Source organism: Rhinolophus ferrumequinum, chromosome 19, assembly GCF_004115265.2.
Source record: "Rhinolophus ferrumequinum isolate MPI-CBG mRhiFer1 chromosome 19, mRhiFer1_v1.p, whole genome shotgun sequence".
Lineage (NCBI taxonomy): Eukaryota > Metazoa > Chordata > Mammalia > Chiroptera > Rhinolophidae > Rhinolophus > Rhinolophus ferrumequinum.
Window position 1 is genome coordinate 18,920,313 of NC_046302.1, and position 11,961 is coordinate 18,932,273.

Genomic DNA, 11,961 nt, shown 5'->3' on the forward strand with positions numbered 1-11,961 from the left:
TGTTTTCTTCACTGATGGATCTTAAGTGTCTAGAACAGTGCCTGGCACATAGTATGCACTCAATAAATATTTGTAGAATGAGTTACTCTGCCCTACTGTGTACTTCCAATGTGCCAGGAATTCCTCTAGGCATCAGGGATACTTCAATGACAATGTGAAGTTTTTAAACATCTTGCATTTGAAGACCTTACTTTTTTTTTTTTTTTTTTTGGTTGGGGGAGGTCCATTCAGTCTGACCCATCCCCAGACAAGATGGAGAAAAGGCAATTCAGATGTAAAGATCCTCCTTTCCCACACAAATTCCTGAAGTCCCTCTACTTGGAGAGAAGTGAAAGGACAATGAGGACCAGTAAATGACTCCTATTCACTACAAGGGAAAATAATATCACAGCTTTATTGACTGACGTGTACATAATCATAGACAATATTTTTAAAGTTTTTCTATGAAATATCAGGGAGAAAGTTGACAAGATATTCTCAAGTTCACCTGTTATAGAGAACAAAAATCCAAAAGTATACAAATTAAGTGTCGAGAAGTCTTCTTCCCTTCTCTGTCCACTATCTGCACTGTTTTCCATTTTTTCCTATGTATAATCACTCTTACTAGGTTCTTCTTTATATTTTTTAAATGAGAAAAACATACACACATTTCTACATGATGGTAGTGTACTATACTGTTATGGACTTGTTTTTTCCCCCATTAAATGTATCTTGAAGAAGCTTTCCATGTCAATACATGAGAGTCTCCTTATTATGTTTTAACATTTGAATAGTATTTCATTAGGAATATGATATAATTTATTTAACTGGCTCTGGATAGATGAAAATTAGGTTGTTTAAAAACGCTTGCTGTCACAGAGCTGCAATGTTTCTTTGCACATATTTCATTTACATAAATGCAAGTAAACCTCTCAGGTAAATTCCCAAAAGTGGGATTGCTAGGTTAAAGGATTAAGCTGCAGTATTGTTATATATTACCAAAGTGCCACTCATAGATATGGTACCAATTTGCCAGCCCATGATAAGTGTATGAGAGTACCTGTTTTCTACATCCTCACCAATGCTGTCTATTACCAGATTTTGACATTTTATTTGGCAAATTTTACAGCTAAAATATGATTATCTCAATATAGTTTTCAATTATATTTTCTTTATGAGTGAAGAATATCTTTGTATGTTCAGGAGCCAATTGTAGGTTGGGATTTTTGTTTTTGATATTAAGATCTAGTTTTAGTGCAAGGGGGTTGTATAATCATTACTTTTTAAAAATCACTCCTGTTTTATTCACAGTGACTATTCCATGGGCATATAAGGGCATAATCTCTACTTTCAAGATAGAGTGTTTGATATTTATCTATCAATTGTATTATTTAGCGCACACATGTGTGTGTGTGTGTTTGTGTGTGTGTGTGTGTGTGTGTGTGTATGTATTTATGCTGGTTTTGTTTACCCAATTAAACTGTCATGGAAAAATAGTAAATTTGTCTACTATTACTAGTATGTATCTATTTATCCCTGGTATTCCTGCACTTTTTGTTTGAGAATGATGATCCCTGTTGTTTGGTTGATATAGATATTCATCACTATTTTATTTTCATTTTAACTATATGCTCCAGCATTATAATGTCTTTTCATTTTGAACTGCATGTTTTAGCATTATAACACGTCTTTCTTCACTTGTTTAATGCTTTCTGTCCTGAATTCAACCTTGTTTGACATTAAGATCATGATCCTTGCTTTTTTGTTTGCATTTGTGCAATATTAAAAAAAAAAAAAGAATGAGAGAGGATGAGCTCTACCACATACTTAAATGCTATAATAATTAAAAACAGTTTAGCACCTTTCCATAAAAGGAGTAAAATAAGTGCTCAAAAATAAACCCTATGCTAGACTTATCGGGGTGATCACTTCCTAAATTATATAGATGTCTTTTCGCTATGTTGTACACCTGAAACTAATAAATATTGTATGTCAACTGTAATCGAAAAAGAAGAAAAAAGAAATTTATTACCAAGATAATTAAAAAGAAGATCCTGAAAAATAACTTTATATATTATATTAACAACCCAAAGGCAAAGGAAGGATTATACAATAAAATATAATAAATGGGGCTAGTATAGATGAAACTATGAGGGCAGGGACAATTTCTTCACATTGTACCATACACTAAAATAAATGGACAATGATCAAGAATTGAATAAAGTTTTAATGAAACGTAGGTGAATATCTCATTTGATGTTTGTGATGGAGAAGAATAAACATAAAAACAATGGTAGCAATCACAAAAGAAACTATCAATATAGTTTTCAACATAAAAATAAACCATTTAAAAAATGAAAAGATTGGGAGGGTGAGGTGAAAAAGAGAAATGTGAGTGTCAGAGCACTCCATGTTGCTCCTACAATAACCAGACTATTGACCTTTTTTCCCTTCCATTTGCTTTTATAATAATAGCATCCCTCAGTCACAGGACCACACACTGGGTTCATCTGCAGTTATCTGTTGCTTCATTCTAATTTTCAAACAAAAATTCTCTGTGTCACTTTTTAATATATTTAAATAATCAAAATTATTTAAACAAAATGAAAGGGCAAAGCACAAACAAGTTGTAAAAAATAAAAATTTCCAAAAAGCCTAATGGACAAGTGGTTGGCACCCTTAAAATATAAAGAATTCATTAAATTAATAAGAAAAATACTAAAACCCCAGTAAAAATAAAAGCGTAAAATGCACAACTAGACAATTCACTGAAAAAAGAGATACAAGTGGATAATAAACATAAGAGAACTACTCAACTTCACGAATAATTTAAGAAATGATAAGATAAAATAATGTGATACCATTTGGGGCTCATGAAATCAGCAGAGAATAAAAAATAATCATGATTCAAGTATAACATTATAGAAACTTTCATATACAGGCTGGGTGACAACATAAATCGGTAACACATTTTTGGAAAAGATTTTGTTAATATTCAAAAAGAATACTCAATAAGTTCATATTCTTTAAACCTAAATTTCTCATGTAGGAATCTGTTCCAAAGATATAGTTGGAAATTTGGCAGAGTTGAATACAAAAAAAATCTGATAACGTTGTTTTTATACCCTCAGAAGGGACACAATTTAAATGCCCATTAATATTACAGAAGGGCTACATAAATTATAATATGTCTATTTGTTGAAAAATCTATTCAGTCATCAAAAATACTCATATTTTAAAGAACATTTAATGATGCTGGTTGGACAGTTCCTACAAATGTGTATAAAGAGCATAAACGATACTCACCCTTGGAACAACGTAGGGTAGGTAAATTTCAAGACAGACAGGACATACTGAAAAACAAATACCATATTAATGGATATTTTCAAATTATAGAGAATTGATACACTGTATAATCAAAGAAATCCCTACTGCAGAAATGTAAATACACTAGTTTCAAAAAGGCCTTTATTCTCATCCCCTCCCCACAAAAATCACACACTAGGCAAGTCATACCTTCCAAGTCATACTAAAGAGCGTGGGCCTGCTTTCCCTGAAAGTTACCAGAAGCCACCTCAGTTGGGGAATGGAACCAGAATCATGAGCAAAGTGTGGCAGCAGCCGGGTCTGATACTGTGATAGCTGACCACTCGGCGTCTGCTCAGCAGTATCCTGTTGTAATTGCAGCAACTCCAGAGAAAACTGGACAAACAGCGCTGAACGCAGTCTGTTTTCTTGGGGTATTCACTGTATCTACTGTGCGGTTTACCTAAAAATCCAACCCTCTTCTTTGATTCTCTTCGAGTAGGAACTGCATCCCAGTCTTTCTTCTGTTTTCCTTCCATTTGGGGGGTTTTGTTTGGTGTTGGTATTCTAAGGATTTTTTTTCTAATGAATTCTGCTTAGGTGTCACAATTTTTGCTGTGCTTTAGCATTTTAAGCATTTTCTAAACAAACAAAAACAAAACAAAACAAAAAAACCCCCAACTCTGCTAAGGTCAACTTGGATTCGTATTATGCCTTTTAATCAAATTTACAGCACTTTATGAATGGGGGAATTGTGTTGTGTCCTTCTGGATTATCTTTTTGCTATGTTTCTATTATTTAACACTGAGAATTTTTTTAAAAGCCTAAAACCATGAAATGGCTTTAAGCAAGGGTTCTACTGATTCTTCACATGATCTAAAAAATGGAGTAGACTGGTGTAGGGCAAGTTTATGTATGTGTTTTTTCCCCATGGACAAGCCTACACATAATTGCTCTTACATGAGCTCCTAACGGCCACAGTTCTGTCTAACTGCCTGAGCACTGGTTTATATTTATTAGAAACGGACCTTCATTCTTTTCTGAAGTCTATCTACTCACGTAATTCAACATGTTCCTCCCCACTTCTTCCTGATATTTTCATTCTAAAATAGAACTAGAGAAAGGATTGAGTGAATATCTGGGCCCTGTCCTACATCACCCTGAACAACCTGCATGGAGATAACAAATATTTACTTCGTTTACTGTGTGCTAAGCTTTGTGCTAGATATTGGGGGAGATAGAAAATACTGAAGCTCTCACTTTACCTTGCTAGAGAACAGTGAAAAAACAGTGAAAAAAAGAAATCTCTGACAAAGGAAATCTAAGTCCTAAACATTTCTCCTCTCAGCAATTCCTCGTATCACTGAAAAGTGTTGACCTGAGCAAAACGCTGTATGTTAGAAAAGCAGTAAGAGCATCTCAAGGGGAAAAAAAGAGCAATCTGGGAGCCTTTGAAAGGAGAACAGATGTGGACTTTGCCTCCAGCTAATTAGCTGTGAGGGGAAGAAGGACAGGTGGCTGCCTGGGCCCTACCTCCAGTTACAGCTGGAACCTCCCACAGGATGGACGCCACTCTGACTGGGCCAGCCAGGCCAGGAAAGCCAGAACACTTGCTGTTCAAACCCAACAAAAATCAACCATTCTTTTAAACAGTAATGAGATGAAGGGATAAAATTAAGATGTACAAAGTTTTTCTACATGAATTTTCTTTCTACCAATAGAAAGGGAAACAGTTTGAGGAAAAACAAACAGAGAGAAATATGAAAATAAAGAAACTAACATAGAGTCTTCTAAAAACGACTGTGTTTCCCGGAAAATAAGACCAAGCTGAAAGGCGCATTAGAGCTGATTGTCCAGCTAGGTCTTATTTTCAGGGAAACACGGTAGAAGGAAACATCCTCTTCTGTAGACACATACAAAGAAACCTTCACTAATTCAAAAGAAAATTCATTTGGCAGAGATTAGACGCAGGAGAATACACCCACGGGATGCCCACTACACAGCTCCTTTCCCATTTGGCCTCTATTTGGTCCAAATCCACTCACCTTGGCTGCTGGAAGTGTGACTGTCCTGGTTGAGAAGATGAAACAGTGGCATAATCTAAGAGTTACTAAGTCCCTACCAGAGCCCCACCATGAGCAACCATCTCTCCCACCCTTACCTGGGCCTCATATCTGTTCTCCATCACTCTTGACTTCACCTCCTCCTTCCTCTTTAGATAGGCTCCGTGCCTCCCCTCTCCCTGCCTTCTGCTGTTATCCTCCTACTTTCCATCCAGCTCCCGATATTTCCCAATAAACCTAAACCAAAGCACTCCAAGCCATTGAGGAAAATGCAGAAGGATGCTTTTGGCTTATTGTTTAAATTCTGGGGGCCCTTGGGAATCTATGATTTCTATTACTCAGATTAGATATTCCTGGGAACATGAGGATTTGGTTTATTTTTATCTAGCAACGTTAGCTACGATGCACATAGAAAGTACTCAGTCTTTATTACATTAACTATAAAATGCTGTGGTGCCCCAATAAATACAACAATAATGCCACAGGTGCAAATGTGCATCCAGAAGGGGTATAAATTTTGGTGAACTAAACACTATATGTCTGCTAGATGTTTTTGCTGAGACATACTATTTCTTTTTTTCTTAACCAATGCCAGGACTTGTGGGCTATCATGAAAGACCTGTTACTCTGCCTCGTCTGATGATTACATGGAAATAAAAGGAAGTTCATTCTGTTTTAACGTGTGACATTATCAATATATCCATCAAGCTAGCTAAACAAATTAAAACAGTTCAATGAAAAGACCAGGATTTCACAAATTCACATATTCCTGAATAGATGCTACCAAAAAAAATTTTCTTTTAGTTTGGCTCCCTTCCCTATGAGGAAAAAACAAATTTGTTAAAAGCTAATAATTACTGTGTTGGACCATAAGCAAAAAACTGTCTTTCCTTCCTCCTTTCCCTTCTTCTAGAGTAGCTATCACTTACTTTATGGAGCATGTACCCTGATGTTGGGCATTCCACCAACCACCTTACAAACATTTTAACTAATCCTCATAACAACCCTTTGAAGGAAACTTTTAAATCCCATTTTAAATTTAAAATATTTAGGTTTAGAGACATTAAAGTCCCAAAGGCTAAATAAGTGGAGGCAGGATGCAAACCCATCACTGCCTCGGATCAAGGCCGTATTAATGAATCCTTAAAGGTTCATTACTATACCTAAAAATCAACTGGACAGGGGCTTCACTGGCATCCTTTGAATATATTGAAGACAGGCACTCACATTGAGAAAGAGGGTTTAAGGAAATGCTGTTTATTAGTGATTCTTTTCCAGAGAGCAAGAGGAAGCAGCAGAGACCCTACTGTGGGGGAAGGTGGTCCGAGGCCTGGTATCCACACTTTGGCTTGGCATCCAGCACAGAGTCCAGGACAGGGGGTAATGCCCCAGCCTAGCCCACAGGGGTCCAACATTTCCTTGCCAGTACCAAACCCAGCTTCCCCTCACTAACAAAACAACATTGTACCACTGCTTTTCTGCCACATCAAAGAAAAGGTTTCATGACATTAGACAAATTAAGTTTACGTTTTATTTTAAAAAGTAATTTCACACACACGAAAACCTCTTGAGTATACTGGAAGTGCCAGGAATTGAGACATAAAAAATAGGTTTGGGAATCAGTGGTGCAAGGCGGAAATGGAGATGGATTGATCTCTTCTATTTAAAAGATTCTGGAATGTTGTGGGGTTCTGGGGCAGAGAGGCATATTTAGAACAGAAGGCAGGATGTGTCTGAGTTCTTCCCTTACTCTTCCTTCCCAGAGGAAATGGGAGCCAGTTGCTTTCTTTCCCTTAAAAGTAGTCCACACAGTCCAAAATTAAGTTCCTGCAAACTCGTCAAAAAATTCGGTTTCCCAGGAGATGTACAGGATGCTTTACAGGATGGGAAACCGGGCCGTACAGGACAGTACAGTGCAACGAATACGATTTCTAAAACAGTATCCCACACACAGTCGGTTTCTTCTCCATCACCGTCAGGAAAAAAATCAGATAGAAAGCTGGAGGCTGCATTCGTTCCACGTACAATGATTGTACTCAAATCTCCCACGTGCAATCCCGTCTCCCCGCTCCTGCCCCCCTCACCTTGTTCGTGAGGTAAAAAGCCAGATAGCAGGTACAAAAGGTGAGGCCGACCAGGCACCTCCTCATGCACATCTGTCAATTTGCGGCCCTTCCCGGGGATCCCGCAGAAGTCCCTCGGCTGCCGCCGGATTTGGGCCGCCACCTCAGCTGCCAGAATGGCCACGTGGCTCCGAGCTCCACCAATCAGCACCAACCCCCTTCTCCCCGCCTCCCCGCCTGGCTCTTAAAGGGTCCGTGCCACGATAGGGCTCACAGCCTCGAGGTGGGCGGGGCGGCACCCAGATGCCTGAAGGACTGTGGGAGAGTAACCAGGTCAGCCAGGGCTGAGACCACCTGTAGAGAAAAAGCGGACAGTGGTAAAAAAGTAGAAAGTAGAAGAGGGGAAAAAAAGTTGACAAAACAGTTCAGGACACTCCATTATCGTTTAAAGAAAAATGATCATAGATAGCTATTGCTAAACGGTGGGACCAATATGTTTGTTCTTTACTGAATTTTCCCAATTTTCTACGTTGAGTCTGTATTACTTTTGTAAATGACACAAAAAGCTAACAACGATAAATGTCATTTTAAAAGAAGGAAGTCTGAGGGGGAAAGAACTAGAATGAGTATAGTTTTTCTTTTTTTCTTTAAGAGAAGTCATTCCATTGTGTTGAAAAGTCTGTAAAATAAGAAATCCTTCCAAAAGTGGAGTTTCAAGCACAGCCTCTGTTTCTGGTCTCTCGGGTGGAAAACTGACCTAGTTAGGCTTCTGGCAAATAGTAATAAACATACACAAAAACATACTGATGGACTTTGTCAGGAACTGTTCACTCTTTTTTATTTGTATTCCCTACATAAAATTGTTTATCAGACTATATTACCCAAGCAAACATGGATACATTCTCTACATAAAAGACAAACTAAAAAGTTATTTCCCTTTGACATTATTTTAGAAAACCTGTTTCAGAACTAAATAGACCTTACAAAGAAAATTTTTGCCTGATAGAATTTACCTGAAATCAATGGGGTTGGTATTTACCTGAGATTTCCCTGAGCTCTTAGTAGATGAACAAATTCAATTCATGCCTTATTATTTCCTATTTATTGGTTAACTCATTTTCTTAGACAGAATTTGCTTAATAAGCAGAAACAACCAGAATAGTAAGGAACCATGCAAACAGAAGTTGACATTTATAGCAAATGTGCTGCTAGATCTTGTCAGAGGTATTGATTTTTCCAAAGCTGCATTTTTCTGCCCCTCAAAACAAACTAAACTAAGACTGAATAAAAATAAAATCATTGGATCTTACATTTACAAACAATAAGCTGCTATATATGAGACTGAGGTAGACCTCCTATACAGATGACAAGATTTAACTACTTATGTTGTTAATTGAGATCTTTGAGATCAAAGGGTCATAGTTATTAATTTATTTTTTATAATGGATTCATAAATGCTCAAAAATGTTGAATAAAGAAAAGGGCAGCTTGCATAAAACAATACCTTGTGAATTTTTTCCCCTACAAATCATTTTTTTTAAAGATGTGACAATGGAAAGTTTCTTTTTCTCTTCCCATTTAAAAAATTTTTTTTTTTAAATTGGGAATATTGGGGAAAAGTGTGTTTCTCCAGGGCCCATCAGCTCCAAGTCGTTGTCCTTCAATCTACGTAGTTGTGGAGGGCGCAGCTCAGCTCCAAGTACAGTCGCCGTTTCAATCTTAGCTGCAAGGGTTGCAGCCCACCATCCCATGCTTGAACCAGCAATCTTGTTGAGCTTGTGCTCTGGTCAACTGAGCCATCCGGCCGCCCCTCCTGCAACTCAGCGGCAGCTTGGTTGTCTTCAATCTAGTTGTGGGGGGCGCAGCTCACTGGCCCATGTGGGAATTGAACGTTCGCACTCTAACCAACTGGGCCGTCTGGCTGCCCAGAAACCTTTTTTAATGATTTTTTTCTTTTTGACAGCAAACATGGAACTTGATAGGTCATAGTTGCTTAACATTGTGAATTTACTCAAGGCCACTGAATTTCACACTTTAAAATGGTTAATTTTATGTCATGTGAGTTTCACCTGAGTGAGAGAGCGGAGGGAGAGAGAGAGAGAGACACACACACACACACACACACACACAGAGACAGAGAGAGAGAGTTAGAGTTTAGAGTTATAGAGGTAGAGCAGATGCAGGTCATTCCCAAGTCCGAGGAAGCCACAGTGAAAAATGGTGAGGATGAGGTTTGGAAGCTTACGGGACTAAGATAAAATGCCAGGATATCAGATGGTAATCCCCATGGACCTTAAAATTACCCAGCAAGATGTTAGGGCTTGGGATGGAGTGGAAGAGTGTGAGCGTTGTCAGAGTCTTCAGAAAATGTGCAGCTGGTTAACCCAGAGGTCGGTAGATGACACTTGTCAGGAACTTTAGAAACAGTGATGCCCTTTTTCCTGAGGTGGCGGGGGTAATGTTTTGGAAGCTACATTGGGGAGAGTGAAGACTGCTGACTCTTCCCTGCCCTGGATACCAGGGGGGAAATGCATAGTCTCAGCTGTCCGAATTATCTTTCTAGTAAGGAAATCTGAAAACATTATTCTTACAATTTAAAACCTCTTCACAACTCTTTATTGTCTAAGTTATTAAGTCCTTAGCATTAAAATCTCTTGAACCTCGCCCTTCCCTGCATTCTCCAACCCAACCTTCTGCTTTGCTCCTGTTGAACCCTACCTAGGTCTGCCCAGGCCAAACCACTTGCCCTTTTCCAATGCATGCTGTACACAGCTCCCCACATGTGGAAGTCCCCACTGCCCTACAGCTCCTCTCACTGATACCTGCTTTTCTTGCAAGACAGAGCTCAGTGCCATCAGTCTCTCCCTCTTTTAAATCCTCACAGGGCCCTGCACATGCTTCTACCATAGCATCTTTAACACTTAATTGTACTTGTGTTTATGATTTTGACGTCCGTGAGGACAGGAACCTATTTTTATTTATATGTGCCACTCCAATGGTAGGCACTTAAGAGAGCACTTAATAAAAACTTGTTAAGTAAGTGAATATCCAGATTCTTAGTTCTACTTTCAACTTCTTGTCCTTTTCTGATCCGTCTCCCAAAGGCCCCTCACTGGCACGTTTTTGCATGCACTGCATTTCAGTCTTTTTTTCTGATCTGCTTTTTTTTTCTCTCTCTTTTTTAAAGAAATTCTTGCCTTATTTAATAGGAGGCTCCAAGTACAAATTGCCAGTTATAAAAACAGTCATGGGGATGTGAAGTACAGCATAGAGAATATAGTCATTAATATTGTAACAAGTCTGTATGATATCAGATTGGTACCAGATTTATTGGGGTGATCACTTTATAAGGTATATAAATGTCTAAGCACTATGATGTATACCTGAAACTAATACTGTATGTAAACTGTAATTGAAAAATAAATTTAAAATATATATGGCAAAAACATTACAAAACAAGAAATAACAGGAGGCTCCAAAAACTTCTCTTTGTTGATCCTCTCTCCTGTTTCTTTCTTATCTAGAAGTGAGAGGTCCATTTAATTTCTGGTTATACCCCTTTCTCCCCATTTATACCCCAATTGTAATCTTCTGAACACTAAAAGGGAATACAATTACCACATACATTCACAAACATGGGCAACATTTGCCAAGCATAGGTCTGTATCCTATTATAGAACTATAGTTATGCCTTATTTTAGTTTGGAGTTTTTGGAAGATTCAGAATATGTTCTGACCTAAAATGGGAAGGAGGTAAGAATTGCGTCCTAATGGAAATCATCAGGGATCTCAAGCATAGATAGTTAGGGATCCTGGCTCAGAATTGCAATTTAGGGAGAACTGTTATTCAGTATTTCTAGAATGTGAGAATAGTCACCATACAGTCTATTAGAGCGAGTCTCGGGACCCAGACTGCCTGCCTGGGTTTGCTCCTTATTAGCTGTATGACCTGCAGCACGTTACGTTACCTCCCGGTGCCTCAGTTTCATTATCAGTAAAATTGAGATAATGATAGAATTTACTTCTCAGGGTTATTTTGAGGACTGACGAGTTAATACGGTACTTTGAACAGTGCATGAATATAGTAAGTGAAATGTAATGCTTAGCTATTTTTATCTCCTTTATGAGAACCTCTCTACAAAATAATCAAAATTTTACTTAGGCAGTCCTATTTACGCGCAACGTTGTATGGCACATTTTAGAAATTTTCACATTCCATGCCCCGCCTCCTAATGCTAATAACAAAATACGACAGTCTTAAGTCTCCCTCCGCTGTCTAAACCTGCCATTTTCTGTCTCCCATACCATCAGAGTTTAGAATTAACCCGGGAAATACGAACACAGAGCTTCGTTTGCTTGTTTATTTGTAGTCCACGCAGATAACAAGATCCAGCGGATGTCTCGCGCAGCCAGAAGGGTCAGGCGGTGCGGGGACAGCGCAGAGCCAGGCAAAAAGAGGCCACACCCTTCCCCTGCCCCGCCCCACAGGGCGACCGTGACCACTTACCCCGGGACTCCCGCAGAGGCCGGAAGTGCGGCCCTCCGTAGGC

At 38.6% G+C, this 11,961-nt stretch overlaps 1 protein-coding gene across 4 annotated transcripts in view; it reads right to left on the minus strand.

Moving 5' to 3' along the window:
- Positions 1 to 11,915, minus strand: part of TMEM241 (transmembrane protein 241) — a 113,336-nt gene extending 101,421 nt beyond the window's left edge. For 2 of the 4 annotated variants that reach the window (XM_033135721.1, XM_033135724.1), the window contains exons 1-3: positions 11,717 to 11,915; positions 7,433 to 7,765; positions 3,286 to 3,332 (exon numbers count right to left, since the gene is read on the minus strand). In XM_033135721.1, the coding sequence (XP_032991612.1) occupies positions 3,286 to 3,332; positions 7,433 to 7,504 (119 nt within the window). In that variant the 5' untranslated portion in view covers positions 7,505 to 7,765; positions 11,717 to 11,915. Of the gene's footprint in view, positions 1 to 3,285; positions 3,333 to 7,432; positions 7,766 to 8,915; positions 9,038 to 11,716 lie in introns of those variants that run through there. The other 2 variants (XM_033135723.1, XM_033135722.1) reach the window with 2 other exon arrangements.
- Between the last annotated feature and the right edge of the window lie 46 nt (positions 11,916 to 11,961).